The 22,919-nt window shown below is 46.2% G+C and overlaps 1 protein-coding gene across 1 annotated transcript in view; it reads left to right on the top strand.

The window, feature by feature from the left end:
- Nucleotides 1-22,919, top strand: part of LOC126223750 (uncharacterized) — a 504,566-nt gene that overhangs the window by 469,171 nt on the left and 12,476 nt on the right. Inside the window, exon 2 of the mRNA XM_049942199.1 lies at nt 10,246-10,378. Coding sequence (XP_049798156.1) covers nt 10,246-10,378 — 133 coding nt within the window. The remainder of the gene's footprint in view (nt 1-10,245; nt 10,379-22,919) is intronic.

Here is a 22,919-nt window from a genome sequence, read left to right as displayed (position 1 = left end):
GCTCTCCACGATTGGCGTCAACGTCATGGACTGGCCGCCACGGGCGGCTGACATGTACCCCATGGAAAACATGTGGGCTGAGGTCGCCAGAACATTAACAGAGAACTGGCCACGAAACCAACCAACTACTGCGGACGCTCTTTGGGACTGCGTGCTGGAAGCCTGGGAGGAAGTTGCTTCTTCAGGCTGTTACGTCCGACGGCTTATACATTCTATGCCAGGCGCATGACAGAAGTACAAAATAATGAAGGATTCTGGATAAAATATTAGAGTCCTTAAAATCATAACATGTAAGCTCTCACGTCCGGCGTCTTCATTAATTAAAACTTCCGGGCTGAATTTCCGTGGTCCATATATAAAACTTCTTCTCCTTCCAGACGTTTCGTTGCATATTGCGGGCAACATCTTCTGAGGTAAGTCGGCCACTGGCTGCTAGGCGCTGGAGGTCCCGCTTATATAGAGCGATTAGATGGCGCCACCACTCAGCACGTGCTGTCGGCTCTATCTCTAGCTAGTGCCATCTCTCTCGATTACAGGTAATAGATTGTCACTTCGCTGGTATAACGTCGACCGCTATATCTTGTCTACTTCTAATTCTTCTTCTTTTTTATTAAAATTATTTTCGTGCGGGTATAATAATGTGAGGTCCTAGCTACCCCAGGTGTGTATAAAATTCCGTGTATCTCTGGCATGATTTATATTGGAACAACAAAAAGCAGTGTTAATACCCGCCTAACGGAACACAAAAGGAACTGCAGATTGGGACAAATTGACAAATCAGCTGTAGCGGAACACGTTTTCAAAGACGGTGATCACGAAATAAAATTCAGTGAGTCAAACGTGATAGCTGTTCCCTTTCAGGACTTGGACGATCTGTGCTCCGCTTTAAATGGCTCTGAGCACTATGCAACTTTACTTCTGAGGTCATCAGTCGCCTAGAACTAGAACTACTTAAACCTAACTAACATAAGGACATCACACACATCCATGCCCGAGGCAGGATTTGAACCTGTGCTCCGCTTTTGCGTCGTTGTTTTTACCGGATCTCGGATGTGCTTCCGGCTTTCAGACGCACATCACCCAACGGTCGGATACACAGCCTCGCTTTTTCTGGGCCCGGCCCCTTCCAGTGGCCTTATGGCCAGTGGTCAAGAAGTAACTTGATCGGCTCCAGGCCGCTGGCGTAACTTACAGTGCATGGTCTACACCACTGGTGGTCAGACAGATCCCTTCGGCTGTGTGGTCACTTCAGCGCTACATTCAATGTTCAGTCCTCGTTGACACTTACCCCAGTCCCTGACAGGAAGACCTTCTTGCCAGGCTTGCCGGGGGAGAGTAATTTTCCAAGATAGACGTGGCTGAAGCATACCACCAGTTGCCCTTGGATGCCGAATCTTAGAACATCATGGTTATCAACACGCCTTTCGGATTGTATAAGTACAAGCGCCTTCCCTTTACTGTCTCTTCGGCGCCGGCCGTTTTTCAGCCTATCCCTACCTGTGTGAATTATCTGGATGACATCGTAGTCACCGGGCGTTCCTGCCAGGAACATTTGCAAAACCTCAACGCCTTAATTCACGCTCTGCAGTCTGCTGGTTTACACTGTCGGCTGGACAGTGTTTTTTTTTTCTTTCAACCGGGGGTGGAATACTTAGGCCACTGGCTGAGCAAAAATGTCATTCGTCCTTCGGGTCGTAATGTCGCGGCCATTGAGGCCCTTCCTCATCCCAAAGACTTATCTGAATTCCAGGTGTTTTTGGGCAAGGTTACTTATTACTTAAGGTTCTTGCCCCAGGCTGCCTCCGTTGCTCAACTCCTCAATCACTTGCGTCGCATAGTGGTACCTTTTTATTGAACTCCTGCCTGTTACCAGGCTTTTCTCCATTTAAAGGCAATGCTGAAGTCCGCCCCTTGCCTTACTCCCTTTTCTCCAGACCGCCCCTTGGTTGTGGCAGCTGATGCGTCGGCACACGGCATTGGGGCCGTCCTTGGGCACTGGGATACCGATGGCTCCGAACAGCCCATCGCTTATGCCTCTAAGACGATGACCCCAGCGCAATGGAACTGCTCCCAGATTGAAAAGGAGGCTCTGACGATCGTGTTCGCTGTCCGAAAATTTCACACCTATCTCTTTGGGGCAAAGTTCGCCCTACTGACGGACCATAAACCCTTGGTTACACTTTTAGGGCCCCACTCTCACCTTCCAGAGCAGACAGCTCAAGGTCTCCAGAGATGGGTATCGTTTTTACGTAATTACGCTTACACCATCCGGCATAAGCCCAGCACCCACCATGCTAATGCGGACGCTTTGTCACGTCTCCCAGCAGGCCACGATCCGGCCTTTAACCGACAGGACGTCCTCTGCTTTCACATTGATTCTGCCCGCCGGGATGCGCTGGACAGCCTGCCCCTTAGGGCTGCTCACATTGCAGCGGCTGCTCGCCGCGACCCTGTCTTATGGCAGGTTCTCAACCACGTGATCCATGGGTGGCCGTCCTACATTACTCGTCCGATGCAGTCTGATTTCAGCGCCTGGCGCCACCTGTCCCACTGGCTCTCCGTGGTCGATGATGTCCTTCTGTTGGCCACGGATTCGGATTCCCATCGGGTGGTCATCCCTCCGGAATTGTGGCTTCGGGTGCTCGGTTTGTTACACCGCGGACACTGGGATATGTCCCGTATGAAAGTCTTGGTTCGCCGGCATGTGTATTGGCCCGGCATCGATGGCAATATTGAGCGCCTGGTCCGTGGGTGCACTGTCTGTGTGCGTCACCAGGCAAATCCCCCTCAGTCATTTGCACCCTGGCCTGTGCCTCGCCGGCCCTGGGATCGCATCCACATCGATTTTGCGGGCCTGTTTTTGGGGTCCATGTGGTTACTCATCGTTGATGCCTACTCCAAATATCCATATTTTGTCCGAATGGCATCCACCATGATGGAGGCTACACTCACGGCCCTGGCCCAGGTTCTCGCCGTCGAGGGTCTGCCACACACTTTGGTCACTGATAATGAACCTCAATTCACGGTGTCCTCCTTCCACGACATCTGTCAGGCCACCCTTCGTCCAATACTGCAGTGGAGAGGCTTGTCTGCACTTTTAAACAACAGCTATCTAAGGCGGTCGACACATCTCCGACCACGTCGGCCCTCACCCTGTTTTTGATCACCTATTGCACTACTCCAATTGACAGACACAGCCTGGCAGAGCTCCTTCATGGGCGACAACCGCGGACCCTGCACCATTTGCTGACGCCCTCCTCCTACCGCCCCCACTCCCAGCTCTCACAGCGGTATGCCCCTGGCACGGCCGTGTGGGCCCACGAGTATGGGCACAAGGTGGGTAGGACACCCGCCACGGTCTTCGCTGCCTACGGGTGGCGTGTGACGTCGGTGGGAACGTCGAAAGGGTTGGAGCGCCGCTATCATAATCAGCTCCACCCGCGAGCCGCCACAGGACTCACGCCGCCGCCTCCTTACCTACCTCCATCAGGTACAGACATTTGGTCCTCGAATCACCATCCCTGTTCCTGGTTGCTATCACCCCGAGGGCCTGTTGCCGGCCCTCTCCACCTCCGGGTGGATCAGCGATTCCCTCCCCCACCCTGGGCTCTGGATTGGCTGTCATGGATACCTCGGGCGTCCTCCTCCCCGCCAATAGCGGTTGATGAGCCCAGCTCCTCTTCCCACTGCTGCCCACCTCCGCACCATCTGGGGCTTTTCTGCCCCTACGCGCAAGTTTCAGGGGAAGGGATGTGGTACCGCGCGCTGTGGAATTTGAATCCCCACCAGACGTTATGGATGTCGAAGACCCCTAGAGGTCTCTGCACCATGGGGCCGTAAGCTGTGGCAGCGCGCGCCTCCTGGCCCGCATTTAGCTTGAGGGCGCCACAGTGGAACATGTGGTTGCAGCGGCCAATAGCGGCATCCTCGATAGAGTACTTGAGCGCCTGTCTCTCGATCTGTCAGCTCATTCCCTCTCGCGTCTGCCCTGCCCCTCTCCCCCTTTATGAGTCCTCTCCCTCCTTGATCCTCCCCCCCCCTTTTCGTTTTTTCTTCCTCCCTCCTTGTTCTTCTTCCTCCTCCTCCTCCAGGTCCCCCCCCCCCCCCATCTGACTTTGGCTCGGGAGTTTCATCTTTGTGCCGCCGTATCCGTGCAGTGTTTTACAGTGAGTGTTCTGTGTTGTGTTTTTTGGGAAGTGTTGTGAACGGCCATCATACTGTCGTTGGGTGTACTTTTTATCTCTTGCAATCAGAAACCAGACTGTCGCCATGTTTTTTTAATTGTGTGTGTACTATGTTACTTGTCTGATTCCTGTGTCTTTTATTAACACTGCCAACCCCTTTTGCTTTAACTTTCCGCATTTTTCCGCCATTTTACACTTTAAGTCACCGTTTTATCGCCTGTTTTTCTTGTTTCTTTTCTTCTTTTTTTAAAAAAAAAAATGTCTGTAGGCTGCAGAGCAGCGTACTAAGTTGCTGCCAGCCCGCCCCCCTTCGGGGGGAATTGAAAATCAATCAAGAAAAAAAAAGCTCAGTCAGCCAGTCTAACATTGCGTACGTCTCTGGACATATCGCCTCGCCATAGACAGCGTATTTACTTCCGTGTTTTGTTTACGAGTGGATGTGGTTGTCTAGTCAGTTTTTCTTGACTCTGTTGCCTCGTTCTTGTTGTAGTCGTTGGGTCCTTCGTTTGTCGTGTCCGTCCTCTCCGTTGTGTTGTTGTTCGCGGGTCCCACAGCGGTTTCCGTCACTTCAACCCAGCGACTGTTCCAGTCGTTGTTACAACACTAGGCGTCCTCGAAAGGCACCTATCTGGTTTCGGATCATGATCAGCACAAAATATTCATTATTTCATTTCAAGCCCTAGCATGTGCACTCCGAACTACTAGTGAAAAGAAGTGCATTTTCAGCGTCTCTTCATGCGTTGTCAGCTGTAACGTGTTCATTTTGTAACGTGTTCATTTCAACTCACAGCCACATAAAGAGTTTTTTATCACAACATTACAAGATCAAACGTTTCCTTGCATCTTTTCAAGTTCAAACATTCCTCTCTATCCTGCTGGCGAAAACGGATTTGGGTTTCACGTTGTGTTCGTTGTGATCACCAATGACGATATGTTGATTCAACTTCTAGCCACCAGAGTATTTTCCATTACATTACTGAAAGTAAAAACATGCCACTCCTAGCTATTAGTGGAAAAGAATTTGATAGTTAAAATGTCTCCTTGACCACGTGTGTGGGGTTTGAATTGCAAGCAGCACAGAACTTTTCGTCGCCTGATGTTTAGCTAAACATGTGCACATCTCGCTACTGGTGAACCAACAGTAGCTATTTATCGTTTGTTCCTCGCTATAAAACGACGGTGCTAGATGCTGGGTTCGAATCCTAATCATACAAAAACAATTCAACCGTCATTTAAGGTTCCAACATCTCGCTATTGGTGATAACATTTGATATTTAACTTCTGATTTTACGTACTTCGTTAACAATTCGATTAGGTGCTGGCTTCACATCCCTGTCACAAGCTTAACATGAAGGCATTTCAATTTTAAACATGAGCATACCTTGTTCCTTGTGAATAACGCCATATTAAACTTCGTTGGGGTAGTTCTGAGGAAGGTAACCGTTACGACAAAATTCCCAGTTCAGTACAAACATTTTCGTCATTTATTTTCATGATCTGAGTTGATAACTGATGCTGGTGCAAACGTCTATACTTCTGTGCCTAGTGATAGGGTCTCAAAAAGGCACAAACAAAGCTTAGCTTAGTTAGCAATGGCTATAGGTGCCGGGTTTGAATCCAGGTCCAGAACGACGACATTGGTCATGCCATTTAAATTTCAAATTTGTGCACACCTAGCTGTTGATGTGTTACGAGAACAATGATATTACTTGTGATTCGCTGTTAATGTTGAGATTTCCATAGAGTGATGTTGCCGTTAATCGCGTTTTTTTACTGGTTCGTCCACTATCCAGTTTCTAGAGCGACTCGCCGTTGAGCGACTTTCAGCATGTGGATGGAAAACCTTTTCGAGAGTAAAAAACCTTTTTCCAATTTCCGTACAGCTTTGTAACTCCATACATTGTCTCAAGTATTTAATTTTGACTAAGGATTACTGTATGATATTTGTAAAATAATCCGTTTTCTCAGAATCTTTGGAATGGCACTTGTTGTAATTAAGGTTAGTTTATGAGTGTTATTGGGTGTCTCATCGCTAAGAACATGTTTTCTAATATGTTTTCTATGACGATATTAGTTGACGCTTAGACTGGCTCCCATAAAGACCTTTGGTCTCTAGTAGTCTCTTGCGGTATCCATTGTGTGTAGTCAAACGACTGCACCCCACGAAGTTTTGGTGTTTAAAGGACCTGCAACACAGCTATGTTATGTTGGTTGTATTTGGCAGTGACCCACTTTTTTTGCTATCACGTGTAAAAGGAATTGCTAGAGTGTCACATACAAGATAGATGAATGAAATTCGTATTGAGTGGAACACGAATGACACTTTTCTTCAAGCACGGTAATTACACTGAAGCCACAGCGATTCATGATCGTCCGTTGTACGTTACAACCAGCGCAACATGGTTCTTTACAGGATGTGTGATAAACACGGATGGCAGCGCATGCTCTGCAAAGTGCTAACACGCTAGCCCCAAGGTTATTAAGAATTCTTGTGGCAGGCTGTTCCATTCATCCATCATCGCCGTTTACAACTGCTGGATGGTCGTTAGTGCATGTGGACGCGCTGCAACATGTTTCCTCCACACACATGTGCTCATGGTGTTCAAGTCAGCGCAATGGGCAGGTCGGTCCACTCGTCGAGTATCACTTTGTTCCAAGAGCTTTCCACCTGGCTTGTTCTATGTGGCCGCCCGTTTCTCATCCAAGACGACACGAGGAAGGAGTACAGTGTCACAAAATTGTTGGCCTGTGACTGCATCTTGGTCAAAGATTTACAAGTCAGTACGCCAATACAAAGTTGTTCCGCCCCACACCATAACACAAGTAACATCAAAACAGGGTGGACAATTTTGGACGAGCCCTCATTGTCGAACATAATCATTTTCAGTGTAATGTTTGTCTTTGACTGAAAGTGCCTTTTCTAGATCTTCTCAACGTGTATTTCCTATTAATCTTTTTCCGAGTCCTTACTTTATGAACTATCTGTGTTGTTTTAATGTTCTAACTTGCTTTCTGTTTTAGAAAGTCTCCTGGATTCATTTACATGGATTGCAAGACAGAACTATCCCGCATTGGCAGTGGCATGATAGGTTTTGTGAGGGAAAGCTTTCATAAATGTGTCCGGCAAGGCGTAATATCGGACTACAGTTTGCTTTAACATTATTAAAACATCAGAAAAGCTGTGATGGGAACTGAGGCATTTCCGTTAACGCACAATGTCAAAATACGTCGGTTCTGATACTTTATTAACGTCACGTGACTGAGCTATTCATGAAGTTGTAATTGTTAATGTTAAACGTTTGTTTCTGTAATGAATTTTTAAATATCTTGTTCATATAATGCCTAATGACTGTTATGCAACGTTGTTGAAAGAATCTGCTACACATGCCTAAAAGCTGCTCTGAGTAACGTACAAAATATTGTTGATTTTGCTTAGTGTGTTGACCTTTTCTCGAAGTTATTTCGTATGGAAATAACAGACCTGCAATGATTTCTTCTGAGTTAGCACTTTTTCCAATTGCTTTGGTTGTAGACTATCGTCATACACTTTTACCATTGATTGCGCCACATTATTTTAAACTGCCCTTCCCTTTGAAGAAGCTCCGTAATTTTCTAATTCAGTACTCGCTTCCACCTTATGCCCTCAGTATAATGTCTAAATCTGCTAACTGCCCCAATATTATTTGAACACTCTCACACCAAACCGTTTTGGTGTCAACGGCCACTATCGATGCTACTGTGACGTTGCTCTGGCGTGCGGTTTAGCGTCCTTACCGCAGCCGTTATGCTTTTTGCCTATAGCACCACAAGGTTTCATACGATGTGCCAATGAATCCAATAGGCTTCTATGCAGTTCCTTTTCTTGCATGTGCTTTTTGTAATAAAATTTCTACATAAAAATGGGGTTGAGGCCATACTACATTTAATGAGATATACAATAGCTCTAGTCATTCAGCAGTTATCAAAAATGTCAGGCGACATCTAGGTTTCAGAAACTATGGTCTCATTACAGAACGTAGGTATGGATATTCCTAGACGATCTTTCTTTCTTTCTTTCTTTTTTCACTGTGGCTTACTTTGTAGGTTCAAGTCATCGGTGGCACACAGGATGTGGAATCCAGAAGACAATTAGCGTTCTGCAGATGGGCCAGTATTCATCTTACAAAGTATGTCGTTGATGTACTCTTTCTTCAAGATTTGCTTACAGCATTCCAAATCGCATTCGGCCACTATATCTACTAAGGCTGCTCAGGGTCGCTGGAAACACCACCAAAAGACTTTCCCTGAGAGGCCCTCACTGCAGCTGGATGCTCACCCACCTTTCTATTCACGCTATCTTTACGCGCTCCTAGTCCTTTCATGTTGATAACTGACCACCTACAGAGATATAGATATTTAGTACAGTACTTACTATCGCTATCAAAGTCAGATAACTATACACAGACCTGGCCAGTGATGGTTAGATCCCCGTTGGGGGATCACTACTCAGCTACTGCTTACCTAACATCTTGTCCAACGTCACTACCAACAAGCACCACAGAACTCGCATCACCGGATGTATATGTTGTTAATAACTATCTGCTGGACGAATGGGCTATTTCCATTTAGCCTTTGTCGTCTTTGTCTGGGTACAATATGCTCCAGTCATGTTAATGTGACCACCGCTTAAGTTCGACATCAACGTGCAATAACCATTCACACATGGCAGGTGTTGGCACTAGAAGTGGAAGGTATGTAAAGCATGTTTGAGGGGACGCGGGAAGCCGTGTAGTCATTGCCGTAATATGAAAAAATGAGGCCCAGAAGGGCTTCAAATTATGTTTCGGGTCAAGGGCGGAAGGATTTCCTAAACAGCTTAGTTTTTAATCTACTCTCGTGCCGGCGTGGTTAAGGCATACTGTAAATAGGAAAATGACGCCATCCAAAACCGGCAGCGAGGCACCTGTGCTGCACCATAGGTCATAGATGACAGATACTAACGATAGCTGCAGAGAGGTGTATGGGCAAACAGAAGTGCAAGTGTTGGTCAACTGGGAAACTGACCGCCCAGATTAAACAAGGGACGACCAAGAATGTCTCCTCCACGACCGTTCTGCGATCTTTGCTGCAGCAGGTGACTGGGACACACATCCGTGACGACTGCTGTTCATTGGCGATGAAGGCTGGAATTTGCACGCCAATATCGCAAGTGGATGCCCACTGATTGGCAGCAGGAGGTCTTTTCATATGAATCACATTTTGTGCTCCGTTTCACAGATGGCCGTTAGATCACCGGTAAGGTACAGGCTCAAGCAGGGAGCATTAAGGTCTCGAGAAAGTTTTCCTGCCTTTCCCTGGGTTATCGCCTCGATGTGGAAGGCCCAATGGGGACCATATCCACCTCCACATCCAGTTCTTTTTTTCTGGACACGATGGCGTTTACCAGCAGGACAATGCAACGAGTCACACAGCTTTCAATACACGTGCTTTGTTGAAGGGCACCAGTATGAGTTTACGTTCCTCCTGTGGTCACAATACACCCCGGATTTAAAACCAATCGAAAATCTGTGGAACCACCTCGATAGGCGTGTTCGCGCCATGGATCCTCAACGTACAAACGTAGAGGAGCAGGCCGCGGCACGAGTCGGCGTGTTTCCACAATGTTGGTATCTTCCAGAGCCTCACTGACTCTCTTCCTGGACGTATTGCTGCGGTCTGCACTGCAAAACGTGGTTATTCAGGCTTCAGACAGGTGGTTATATAAATGTGGGTGTACAGTGTATGATACATGCAGTTTACAACCACAGTAATGGGAAACACATTTCTGGGCATGAACCATGTTTAGATTTGCAGTAGACGATCCGGAGGGCTACTGTGAAGGCCTTTATGAACTATACTTCGTGTTAATAATCGGGAGGCTACTTCGTCACGTGTCAGTACACGGTGTTTACATCCAACAGAGAATCCTCTAGTAACACCACATTCTCCGAATCTCCTTGTCAGTTACACAGCTACTACGGCTAAGCTAAGATGAGCAGGAGGCATCCTTTTCTTAGATGTGTGTGTGTTTGCTGTGTTGCAGTGCCAGTGGAGGAGGCGACGGTGGTGCTGGCCGAGGTGGCGCGCCTGCCCTGCTCGCTGGAGCCGCCCGACGCCGACGACCAAGTGGCACTCGTCATCTGGTTCAAGGACGACAACGCCTCCCCCATCTACAGGTACAGACTTCTGGCGTCCACAATACTAGTGGCAAAATGGCAGACACACTTGGAGCATCGCGACGCACGTTAGGGGGGACTGGGCAAAGTTGTCTCACGGGTTGGTTGTCTCAGTTCTCAGCTGCTGCTGTTGCTGCCTAGCGGTGTACACCCAACCTTGAGTACGATGACAACTGTCTGAGTGGGGTGCGCGTAGTTTCTAGTTTCCAGCGCAAGCACGAACGTCTCCTGAACTAGTTTCGTGTTCCTGGGTTTTTTGCTGTTCTTTTATCGGTATAATCAACTTTCATTTATCCATTGTTCAATCAAGTCTAGCCCAACTATTTCCGGTTACTTTATAGAAATTCTTCAGTGTAATTTTGTATGACAATTGAAATTAGGTTCAAATGGTTCAAATGGCTCTGAGCACTATGGGACTTAACAGCTATGGTCATCAGTCCCCTAGAACTTAGAACTACTTAAACCTAACTAACCTAAGGACAGCACACAACACCCAGCCATCACGAGGCAGAGAAAATCCCTGACCCCGCCGGGAATCGAACCCGGGAACCAGGGCGTGGGAAGCGAGAACGCTACCGCACGACCACGAGATGCGGGCATGAAATTAGGATTAAGGTATGTTTGTCCAGCTGGGTTGCCCCAAAAATGTTTGGAATGCTTGTCAGACGTGTCAGCCTACACCAGCAGGTTCGGTTGGTAGTTTTTTTTTTTTTTTGGATAAAACGCATGAGAAATAGAAAAAGACAAATCGAGGATAAACTGCCGCAGAATATTTCAGGTAAAACGCTTGAGAAATCATAAAAAATGACAAATCGAGGACAGACTGCTGCAGACACCATGCTTGCTCCATTGAAGACGTAAAGAAACAAGGATTAAAAATTCATAAAGCATCAGAGTATCGAATTTGTTACCGAACGGTAGCGAGGTTTTCTGAGCTATATCTCCAAGACGAAACTGACGATATAATGATAGTTCGGCCTGCTGACAAAGTTGCTTGTTGTCAGGTTACAGAAGTTTTTCTGACGACGACGACCATGACGACTAATAAAACAATACACTGATGAGCCACAACATTATGAGCACTGTCTACCGCGATGTTATATGCTGCATTTAGGCGCTGAGGCCACGTGACGAGGTAAGAGTATATGACCGGAGCAGAGACGAATTGGAAATCATTCTAGAGACAATAAGAGGCACAAATGCTCAAATCTACTGCCTGACGAAAGCCAGATTGTTGTGGCCCCGTGCCTGTGAGCGAGCATCTCGTAAACGGTGAAGCTTACTGGATTTCGCGTCCTACTGTCGTGACCGTCTATGGAAAGTGGTTAAGGATGCTGAAACCACTAGTAGGTGCGAAGAAGTTGGATGTCCGTATCTCATCACAGAACATATGGATTGGAGGCTTCCCGCCCTCTAAAGCAGGATAGGTGGCGATCTGTGGCAGATCTGATGACAGAAAACAGTGCTGGAACAGCCACAACTGCTTTGAAGCACACAGTTCAGCGCACAGTGTCGAACACTGTGATCAGCAGCAAAGAACCTTCCCATGTTCAAAAAATGGCTCTAAGCACTATGGGACTTAATATCTGAGGTCATCAGTCCCCTAGAACTTAGAACTGCTTAAACCTAACTAACCTAAGGACATCACATACATCCAAGCCCGAGGCAGGATTCGAACCTGCGACTGTAGCAGCAGCGCAGTTCCTGACTGAAGCGCCTAGAACATCTCTGCCACACCGGCCGGCCTTCCCATGTTCTCCCAACAACATCTTCAGTTATGCTGTGGCACGGGATCATCGCTATTGGACCGCGGATTAATGGAATCGCGTCGTCTGGTCGGATGAATCCAGTTTATTGTTAAACCAGGTCGGTGGCAGTCATCCTAACAAACGGCGCCACGAAACATTCAATGCGCCACGGACGCAGGCCGGTGAGAGCGGTATATTGTGGAGGATATTCACCAGGGCTTCAATAGGATCTGGGGTATTAATCGTAGGGACCATTGCAGCTGTGGATTACGAGAACATTATCGGGGACCACCCGTGACCCGTTACGCTTGATGTCTTCCCCTACCGCGGTGGCATCTTCCAGAAGGAAGACGTCATTGTCGCAAGGCCTGAATCGTGCTGCAGTGGTCTTGGCCATCAAGTTCAGCTTATCTGAATACGCTGAAATCCAGCTGGGACGCTGTCGGGTGCCAACTCCAAGGCCAAAAGCGAAATGTCCGTAATTTACAGGAGGTGTGTAACCTGTGCATTGGCATATGGTGCCACAAACCTCTGGATACATAAGAAGTACCTGTCTAATCCATGTAACACAGATTCACTGCTGTATTGCGCTCCAGATGTGGACCAACATGCTTTTAAGTCTGAGCTTATAATGTTTTGACTCATCATTGTCTGTTTCCAAGCTGCCATTGCGTTCTAAAAGTTGATGTTGAAATAAATCAATACTTAGGCATACCATATTTGTCAGGTATATTTTGTTAACTGTCCTAAGGCTTGTAGTAAGACCTTTCACTAAATGCTTCCAACAGCGAAATTACGGATAGAAGTTGAACTGACAATCGTGAGTTAAAGAAAATGGGAAGGAGTTAAGGGAAAGGCGAAGGGTCGGACCCTCAGATCAACCAGTTGTTATTTCATGCAAATAACAATTTATTAACAAGTTAAAATTTAACTTAAAATAAAAGAAATAGATACTGCAATCCAAATGCTTTTAATAATTAAAATAAAAGGGCCAGCTATGCAATTGTTCTGGTGGAATTTGAAATTTAAATCGTAAGGCCACAGTTTGGGGAAGTACATCATGCTAATAATAATAAGAAGAAGAAAAGGGTCAGCTACGCAAAAGTTCAGGCCAAATTTGCAGTGTAAATCTTAAGGCCACAGTTTGGAGAAATATCACTACAAGGTTACTCTTTTCAGACTACTGTCGTAAAACGAAGCCACACTTAATATTCATCTTGAATGAGGTATCGGAGGTGCCTGGATGCCAGAGGTGCCTTGAAGTGGTAATTTTTAAACAAACAGTTGGAAGGCGTGTCCGACAGATCGGCCCCTGGAGAAGCAACGTGAAGTGGCAGTCCAGACAACCCGATAGACTGCGGTGTCACTAAACAACGATGAGACGGCCACCAAGTTCCCCCTTTCAGCAGCCAGAGGCCCACACTAGTAGGCGGACGCGACGAAGGCAGTCCCCACCAACCGACCGACACCACCCACACACCACTCGTCTCGCAGCCAATTTCCTGTGTCCGACGGATGCGGCTTTCGCAGACCAACTTGGCTCAAACAGCCCAATTCAGCTCTCGCTTAGGAATCCGATGTCACAAACAGCTCGGCTCTAGCCGTCCAACACCCTGTCTCAGACCAACTGTCTTCCCACCCACAGACACTCCACGCCGCCAGCACTTCCTCCCAGCCAGACGTCGACCAAAGATGCTCAATGAACAAATAGTGAATCGATAGCAAACTCGAGCCAGTCGCGCCAGACAAGACCAAACCGAAGTAAAATATGAGCCACGGCTCAGAAGTAACTTCCGAAAAATGGATACAGCAGTTAATTCAGATTCAGCTGCTACGAGAAATCCGGAATAATTAGCTAAAAATTCAAATGAAAAATTACGATTAATTCTCGGAAAACAGCGATAACGCAGGAAGTAAGAAAGACAATAAAAACTATAAGGAATGAAAAATCTGAATGACTGAAGAACTGAATGAATATTATTGTTTAGTGGTCTTGAACCATCTCCTAACACTAAAGCTAAGGAAATACCGATACACCGTATAGAATATAAGAAGCAGGCACACGAAATATTTTTTCCAGGACGAAATAGCTCAAATACATGTCAAAGGTGAATGTGCACTCCGAAGTGATTAGATTAAGATAAAACGTCTACTTAAATACTAGATAGTGTCTAAAACGATCTTAAATACATATTAGCACTTTAGTAAATTCATTGCCGGCCTGTGTGGCCGTGCGGTTCTAGGCGCTCAGTCCGGAACCGCGCGACTGCTGCGGTCGCAGGCTCGAATCCTGCCTCGGGCATGGATGTGTGTGATGTCCTTAGGTTAGTTAGGTTTAAGTAGTTCTAAGTTCTAGGGGACTGATGACCACAGATGTTTAGTCCCATAGTGCTCAGAGCCATTTAGTAAATTCGGTGTGGTTTATGGGAAGTTATAGCAAAAGATATACATAACAAGACAGGCTCATAGTGGCCCCGGATCGAATCCGCCCGGCGGATTAACGACGAGGGCCGCTGTGGCGGTCAGCCTGGATGGGGTTTTTAGGCAGTTTTCCACATCCCGCTAGGTGAATACCGGGCTGGTCCTCACGTTCCGCAGACATTTGAAACACGTTCGCACCATTTGACGATTTACACCTGATTCAGACAGCTGGGGTACACTGATTCCATCCCTGGGGGTACGGAGTGGTGGCAGGAAGGGCATCGGGCCACCCCTATGATTAACATTGCCAAATCCGTTGTAACCACGGCGACCCTGCGATCACTATGGGACTATGGCGTAAGCGAAAGAAAGGAAGAAACAGGCTCTTAGTGGAAATGGAAACTATAAACATTGCTCAAAAATTAAAATCTTTAAGTGTGACAAATTGCTCCTGTTTCGCCTCCTTCTCGTCTCATGTTTCAATGCAAAATCAACTTCCACTTGTGGTTCATGAATCTTTCTTGGTGCGTAACAAGCTGAACCAATTTTATCACTGCAAGTCGGTAAAGATAGCTTTCTGAGTAACATGTCTTATCTATGCTCGTCATTTCTTTTCATAATTTACCTCAACTTCTCTGCCTTTGATACATCTCTTGACAAACTTCCTACTTCTGTCCTGGAAGAAACTTTGTGGTCCCCGTCGCATTCACTCTTGTAGTGCCTGCACAACCCCTTCATCCGACGATACTTGCTTCCACGCAGGTGAAAGTTCACTAGCAGGTCAAGTCCTTACGGCGGTTGATACGGCAAATGCCAAACAACATTTTGAAGGAACTGGAGAACTTTGAAACGCTTCTCGCTCCTCTTCATTTCGATTTTTGTTTCATATCAAGCACTGTCTCACAGTAGATGCAATTATTCACTGTTTGAACCTTAGGAGAATGATGAATTCGCAGTGCACTCGAATCACTCTCAGTCTACTGTCCTTAAGAAGCTTGGCTCTTCAACTTTTTGCTACAAGTAAAGATAAACGTTACCATACCATGCTCTGCCGCTTACTCTTTGAATCGTACGTCTTATCAAGGGCTGGCATGCGACATAGTAAGATTTCTTCCTCCGCTTCAAGACGCCTTAATATGCTTTCGACTCTTCCGAAAATACCTGTTCATGGAAAAACGCTACTTTACCGCGGAAATAATTACTGACTACTTACTTCGTACCATTGACGATTCCTGAAGATAGTCCATGATGTTTGATACCGGATTACGATACAAAATATTTTCTTGTTTCATATGAGAAAACATTACCGTCCTTGTTTGTGTATGCTTGGCAGCTGATGCAGTACCCAAACGACCACAGACATTCTGTTAGTATAGGGATACATCGATTGAAAATGCTGAATCGTGGTTAATTTACGTTCGTGCGCAATATTCACTCAGTTCTCTCGATGCTCATGTCCCTTGGTGACGTAGGTGGCCTATCGGTACGCTCTTCCTCACAGACAGATACACGACCACAATTTAAACGATATATTCAATCGTAAATGTGCCATTCCCTGTAGGAGCTGTCACCACACTTCAGCCGATTTTGCCGATTCTGCAGCTTCACCCCCTTCAGAATATAGAAAGCAAATCCTTCCCCTCGTTTATCCAAGGTGCGAACGGAAAGTGGGACTCCCAAAACAAGTTACACCAAAATTACTAGAAAGATTATTCACAGAAGGAACATAAGCACCGCTAGGGCCGATTCGACACCATTTCACAAGACAAGCGACACATCCTGCGCGCAACTCCCTGCACCCCTCAAACTCAAGCATTAGTTGCTTTACCATGAATAGGCAGCTCCGGCAGAGAGTGTGTTCCTGCGAAACGTTTAGTGATAGGGTCGTTATTATCAGGATAGACAGGAAACCAACACCGTCAACGAAAGCTCATGGCCGGCCGAAGTGGCCGTGCGGTTAAAGGCGCTGCAGTCTGGAACCGCGAGACCGCTACGGTCGCAGGTTCGAATCCTGCCTCGGGCATGGATGTTTGTGATGTCCTTAGGTTAGTTAGGTTTAACTAGTTCTAAGTTCTAGGGGACTAATGACCTCAGCAGTTGAGTCCCATAGTGCTCAGAGCCATTTGAACCATTTTTTGAAAGCTCATGTATACAACCTGAAGATGAAGAGATAGAGAAATTATATGAGTATATTGAGAGGGTAATGCAGTACGTAAAGGGAAATGAAAATTTTGTAATCATGGGGACTGGAATGCTGTTGTAGGGGAAGAGTAGAAGAAAGGCTTAGAGGAGGATATGGGCTTGGAACATCTCAACTGACCAGATATGCTTATCTTCTTTCGATAACGCTTCAATGACCCGTGTTGCATCTAGCTTGACCCCATGTATTTCTCTTTTCAGTTGTTTTTTTTTTTTTTTTTTTTTTAGTTTTTATACCACGTTCAAGCCTCTGACATTCTACGCCCCGATTCGCAGAACGTTGTCCTTTCGCTAATTATTCGATATTTTTGTTCTGGTCACCTCCCCCTTGGTGTCCTCTCCCGGAGATCTGAATATTCGGGTATCTTTTGCTAATGGAGAAATCATCATGAGACTTTTTCAGTTACAGGCCATATGTCCTGTGGATAGATGTTACTTGTCTTTAATGCAGTCCAATGACCAGAGTCGAAAGTAGGACTGTCTGAGTCTGGATGGAGCGTCAGGCGATGGCGTTCAATGGGTGGACTCGAGCTTGCTGATCCAGTTTGAAGACCGAAACCATCCGGCTTTACTGGAATCTTGTAGACCATCGGCGTCACCTAACTGATGAAACTGCTCAGTGAGGCTGCAGCTGCTTGGCCCTGCATTAAACCGAGACTGACGCAGAGTCTTCACTAGCTGACAAGGGGAGGCCGCCAATTGTGAAATTCAGATTCGATTCATACTGCGCATAATAAAAGCTCATGGCCAGAGGTGTAATGTGGCAAAACACCAAGATGCACTTCTCAGCCGTTGTCGAGAAAATCGACAGTTAATAGAAACCGTTGCGGTGAAATACTCTCTACGCTGTATGACTTCCTATAGCGTCGTGGCGCAGCGGTAAGTGCTTGGGTTCGTAAGTTAAACGTCGCCGGATCAAATCTCGCGCCATGCAATTTTTTTTAGTATTTGTTTTTTGTAATTCAAATATATATATCATGGGGTCTCTAATTCGAACGTTTGACTTACACTATACGTATTCGTTTCGGAATATCGTTTCTACGTCTTCCGTTAAGTACACGTGTAAACATTATGAAGACAATTAATAACATTTGTGAAATACAACTTTGTTTGCAGAAAACATAATCATGTTCGAAGTCGCCAGTTTTTCCACGACAAACAAGTTTCAACAACTTATTATATGCATAATTGTTGCAACTGATTGCCGGGAATTCAAATACTAAAAAAAAGTTGCATGGCGCGAGATTCGATCCGGCGACCTTCGGATTACGAACCCGAGCGCTTACCGCTGCGCCACGACGCTGTAGGCACTTACAAATCGTAGAGAGTATTTCACCTCAACGGTTTATTTTAACTGTCGCTTTCTCGACAACGGCTGAGAAGTGCATCTTGGTGCTTTGCCACATTACACCTCTGGCCATGAGCTTTTATTATGCGCAGTATGAATCGAATCTGAATTTCACAATTGGTGGCCTCCCCTTGTGAGTGCACGACACCGACGGAGTGCAGCGAGATGGCGTATAAAACTGCTCTGGCATAGTATGTTGCGACAGGAACTCGTTGCCCTTGACGTGGCAGGCTGTGAATTGTTGCTTTGTGCAAGAATGTTAAAAACTTTTGTTTTATTTGAAAAGCGGTAAGAGTTTTCTCATAAAAATTCTGAGGCATTAGTTTTCAGAAACAAACTCGTTTCATTGTCCCCCATTTAGACTGTACCTAAATAGGCATACGAACAGAACTGCAGAGCGTTCGTCAACTCGGAAACTGATGAGTGTCAGTTCATACACTTTTGCCACAGACAATCTTGAACGTCGTCTATAAACAGTTCTACGACAGACAGCCTACATTTTACACTTAACACAAACGGAGCGAGGTGGCGCAGTGGTTAGCATAGCGGACTAGCATTCGGGAGGACTACGTTAACTTGCAGCTTCAAGCCCCAAGGCCGCACGTACAGTAGTATCGCTGTGGCGCAGACAGCGGTTTAAAGCAGCAGTCCTTCGGCCGCGATGGAGAAGCCACGAACTACGGCGGAACGCGGCCCACAAGCACACCTCCGAAAGCACAGCCGGCGACTGCAGACCGTCAAGTGCTCCGCACTCCCCACGAGCCTTCCAGCGTAGAAGCACTTGTCTCGTTGGCGGACTTCCTAAGAGAGCGAGCTCGCCAGTGATCTTTTAGGAGCCACCCACGAACGCCCTCTACGCAAAGATAAGGACTCATCAGACACTAACGAACTAGGTTCATTCGCGACACGACTCAGCTTGCGCACCTTAAGCTCGACCCCTAGCGTAATGTTTACAAAATGCACAATACCAAAACTAGTCATTAACGCTTACTTTCACTTGGCTGAGTTTCATCCTTTGGCAAAGACCTGTCTCCACCCCCCGAACGTAGAGTGACAAGGGTTGGCACCTCTAAGACGCGCATTTAACATGTAAGGCAAGGTACCTGCTTGCTCATTGCCTTGCTTCCAACGTCACGACCCTCAAAGTTTCTAATGGAAACTGTGTCTCCCACCTTCATCTTCACAGGCAACCAACCATTGTTGACAGTCCTGATTTTCATGGCTCCTTTCTATGTTATCCCTTGCCCTGTTCCAGTTATCTTTGACAGACTATGGAGACACTTCTTTCAGCAACAAATATGAAAGTGATAATAGGTTGATTAAAGTGAAGTTCAAAGGATAGGGGAGAGTCACCGTAGACGCTCGATGAGTTTCCTGTTTTGCAGAACTGAACTCCAAAGTAATCAATGACAAGGAGCTATCCATCTTAGCCTGGGCTTCCATGTGATATACAGTCGGTACCACCCTGAGATTTTGTTACATCTTTCCGCAAAATAGGGTGCTGTCGTTAACATGCTTACTTCCTTGTTGAAAACAATAATTTCGGCACTCCCTGGAAGTAAATGCTGGCGCATTATCGCTCACCAGAACATCGGGAGGAACAAACAGTAAAAAAATGTTACCCACGTTCTTAATACTGCCACACATTGTCGCCCCTTTACTGGGCAGTAACCACACAAATGGGGAAGGGATCGACAGCCACAAAGATGTATCTGTGACCTGCTTGAGTGCGAGGCAGTGGTCGTGTATGAGCAATGAATATACGCTCCATTTGCCGCTTGGGTCAGGTGGACTGGAGCAAGCCCCTTTGTCAGAATTAGGCTTAGCAATCTTACAGTACCGGTACTGACCCACGATTTTCCACACATGGTTACACAGAGGCAGTGATATTAATGAATCCGTGATCTCATGTATTGTCTTATAAATACGTAAGTGCCCCCTAAAATCGACTCTTGATAGTATTGGAACACAGTTGTGACCAGCGCCCTTGGCAAGAAAATGTTTAAGTGTTCGTCCTGTTGATACCGTTCCTCGGTTGATAAAATGGTATATGTTCACCAGATTTTAGGTGACCTTTCACAAACCCGATCTCTGGATCCTGCTCCTGCTGTTCCCCCAAGTCACCCAACAGGGTCGGCAGATCGGTAGTACTGCACGAACACCCACTCCCCCGCCTGGGTCGCTCAGAAGAAGACTCTTCTGCGACTAAGGGCGTCTGCCACAACCCTCTCTCATCCTCTAATGTACTTGATGGAGAACTTTCAACGCCGAGTTTCGGACTGCCCAATGGACGATACGCCCGGCTTTGTGAGGACACTACCCACGCGAGGGCTAAGTTGTGCATTGCGAGGGTAAATTCACGACTAATGAGGTAGAACAACACTGAGAATGCCTTAAGGTGATAGGTGGAGTTAACGGTATCGAGGCTTAGGCAATGGGTCGACGTTCTCTGATGCTTTAATGTAAGAATTTGGCTGGAACCCCAGAGTTTGACGCATCAGTCCGGACAATAAAAGGGTGGTCAAAATTTGAGACAGTCAACAGCGTTACTTAACGCGGTCTTCAGGCCATCAAAAGTTGCTTGCTGGCTCTCAGTCCATTTAAAAGGTTCTCCCTTTCGATGTACAAATTCAAAGAAGCGACAGGTTCCGCGAAACTAGAACTTATGACATGTTTATCATGCCCATGAATCGGAATATTCCTCTCTTGGTCTTATGTGGTCGGAAATTACGTTTAGCCCGAGTTCATGAGTGATTAACCCTTACCCGGTTCACTGAAACTGAATGCCAGAAAACGGTAATTTCTTCCGTTAACCTCGGAAGTATTCACTGTAAGTCCCGCTTCCCTGAGCGTGAACGAAGACTTACTGTAGATAAAGACATCGTCCACGTAATTATACACCATTTGTACTTAATATTACCCAACACTGAATAGAGAAGCCTAGATACAGTGGCTGCTACGGTTGATAACCCGAAAGGCACTTTGTTGAGCGCACGGAAGTTCCAATCCGTGGCAAGTGCCATGGGCGCCTTGAATTCTTCTGCAAGGGGGATCTGGTAATCTTGATGCAGGCCCGCACGGTAAAAATTCCGAGTTCCAGCGAGCCAAGTAAAAGAATAACGTAAGTCAAGCGAGGGTACTAACTCGAAAAATGCCGTAAAATTCAAAACCCTTTAATGAACCACTGGACTGTACACGTTTACATTATTTTTGCGACCAAAAATGTAAGTAGCCATAAGGGGAAGTAGAAGGGAAGATGACGCCCTCATTCATCATGTTCAAGATTATCTCCATGAACACTTTCATTTTCGGGGGGTGACAGCCTGCAAGATGATTGTCTGACTGGTGCTTTATACGTCAAGTGGATAAAACACTGTTTTATTGGTGACACCTATTTTATACACCAAAACACCCGAAAAGTGTTGCAACAACCAGAGTAACTCTTGAGCTTCTTTCGAACAAGCTGTCCACATCAAAGCCAGCAGGACCCCCTGATATATAGCAAAAACCGGAAAAATCACCGTGTCGACACAAATGGGACTTTATCGAAGGACAATATTTTAAATAGAAAATCCCATGAGAATAATCGAGACTAACCGAGCGTTTTTCACGATTCGCAGCCTAACAAAAATCAGTAGTCAAACCTTTCAATACTAACACTTCCAAGCGCCAGAAAACCTTCAATCCTAGGAAACGCCTGCGACGACCCTGTTGGAACTAACTGTTGACTTTTAACAGCAATTCAAGTATGCATGACGGATTGTAATTCAGGAAATTTACAACTTGTTCGGTAGCTAAGGTACGTATTGCCTGAGTCTAATAATGCACATACTGGTTAATGACAGACTAGCACACACAAAGGGTAAAGAATTACTAGTAATTCCACCAACCTTATTACGGGCCCTCGAAAATTAAAGACATAGAAACCGCCTACAGTTATTGAAGCGGCATCGGTCCGACTGTGTCTTCCGTCGAATTTGACAGTCGCGAGCAATGTGACTGGGTTGTCCACAGTGATAACATCTCTTAACGCGGCTGACATCGCAAAAGGGAACGTCCTTGGGAGCAGAATCGTTACTCAGAATAACAAGTTTCTTCACAGCATGGCCAAATGTCGGCTTACGTAATTCCTTATACACCGCTGACCAAACGATATCAACCGCTAGAGGTGGATGGTTTCTCTACGACCAGAACAAGAAAGCTTCTGTGATATACTGGTCACTACTTCCAACTCTGACAGGCAAGGGTGACGGTCAGAACCTCTCATATATTCCGTTAAAGGCTCTCCCTGATATTCTTGCTCCTAGGGGACAACTTCTCCCTCAGAACCCTGTTGCACAACTGCACCAGACTACCCGTGTCTGATAGCACAACACTAACCCTATCTCCCAACGAACTCAGACAGTGGGTATAAAATTTGAAATACTATCACCCACGGAACTCTAAACACATAAGCCTGCCTCTGAATACCACAAAATCACAAAAATGTCACCAATTGGTACACTGTATCAATAGTAAAGTATTCCAAGTCTTTCTATATACTCAAAAGAATGTTAGGTAACTTTGCAAACTGACATAACTCAAAATCTGCACTTTATCTTCCTGCACTAGAGGAATCTTCTGAATTTTATAACAACGGTGTACCGTCCTGTGTACTGTTACCTAACTTCCCGAACCATTCTAAGGTAATGAATTTTACGTGCAACAGCAAGATTACTTTAATTCATTAACCTTAGCCGCTGCTTGCAGCTCTGTAGCTACCCGCTCTAGACAGCACAAAACGGTTGAACGAATGGGTCATTTGACACTGCAATCGATATATTAT

Source organism: Schistocerca nitens, chromosome 1 (genome assembly GCF_023898315.1).
Source record: "Schistocerca nitens isolate TAMUIC-IGC-003100 chromosome 1, iqSchNite1.1, whole genome shotgun sequence".
Lineage (NCBI taxonomy): Eukaryota > Metazoa > Arthropoda > Insecta > Orthoptera > Acrididae > Schistocerca > Schistocerca nitens.
Note: the sequence above shows the minus strand (reverse complement) of the source record. Positions and strands in the feature narration are given on the sequence as shown.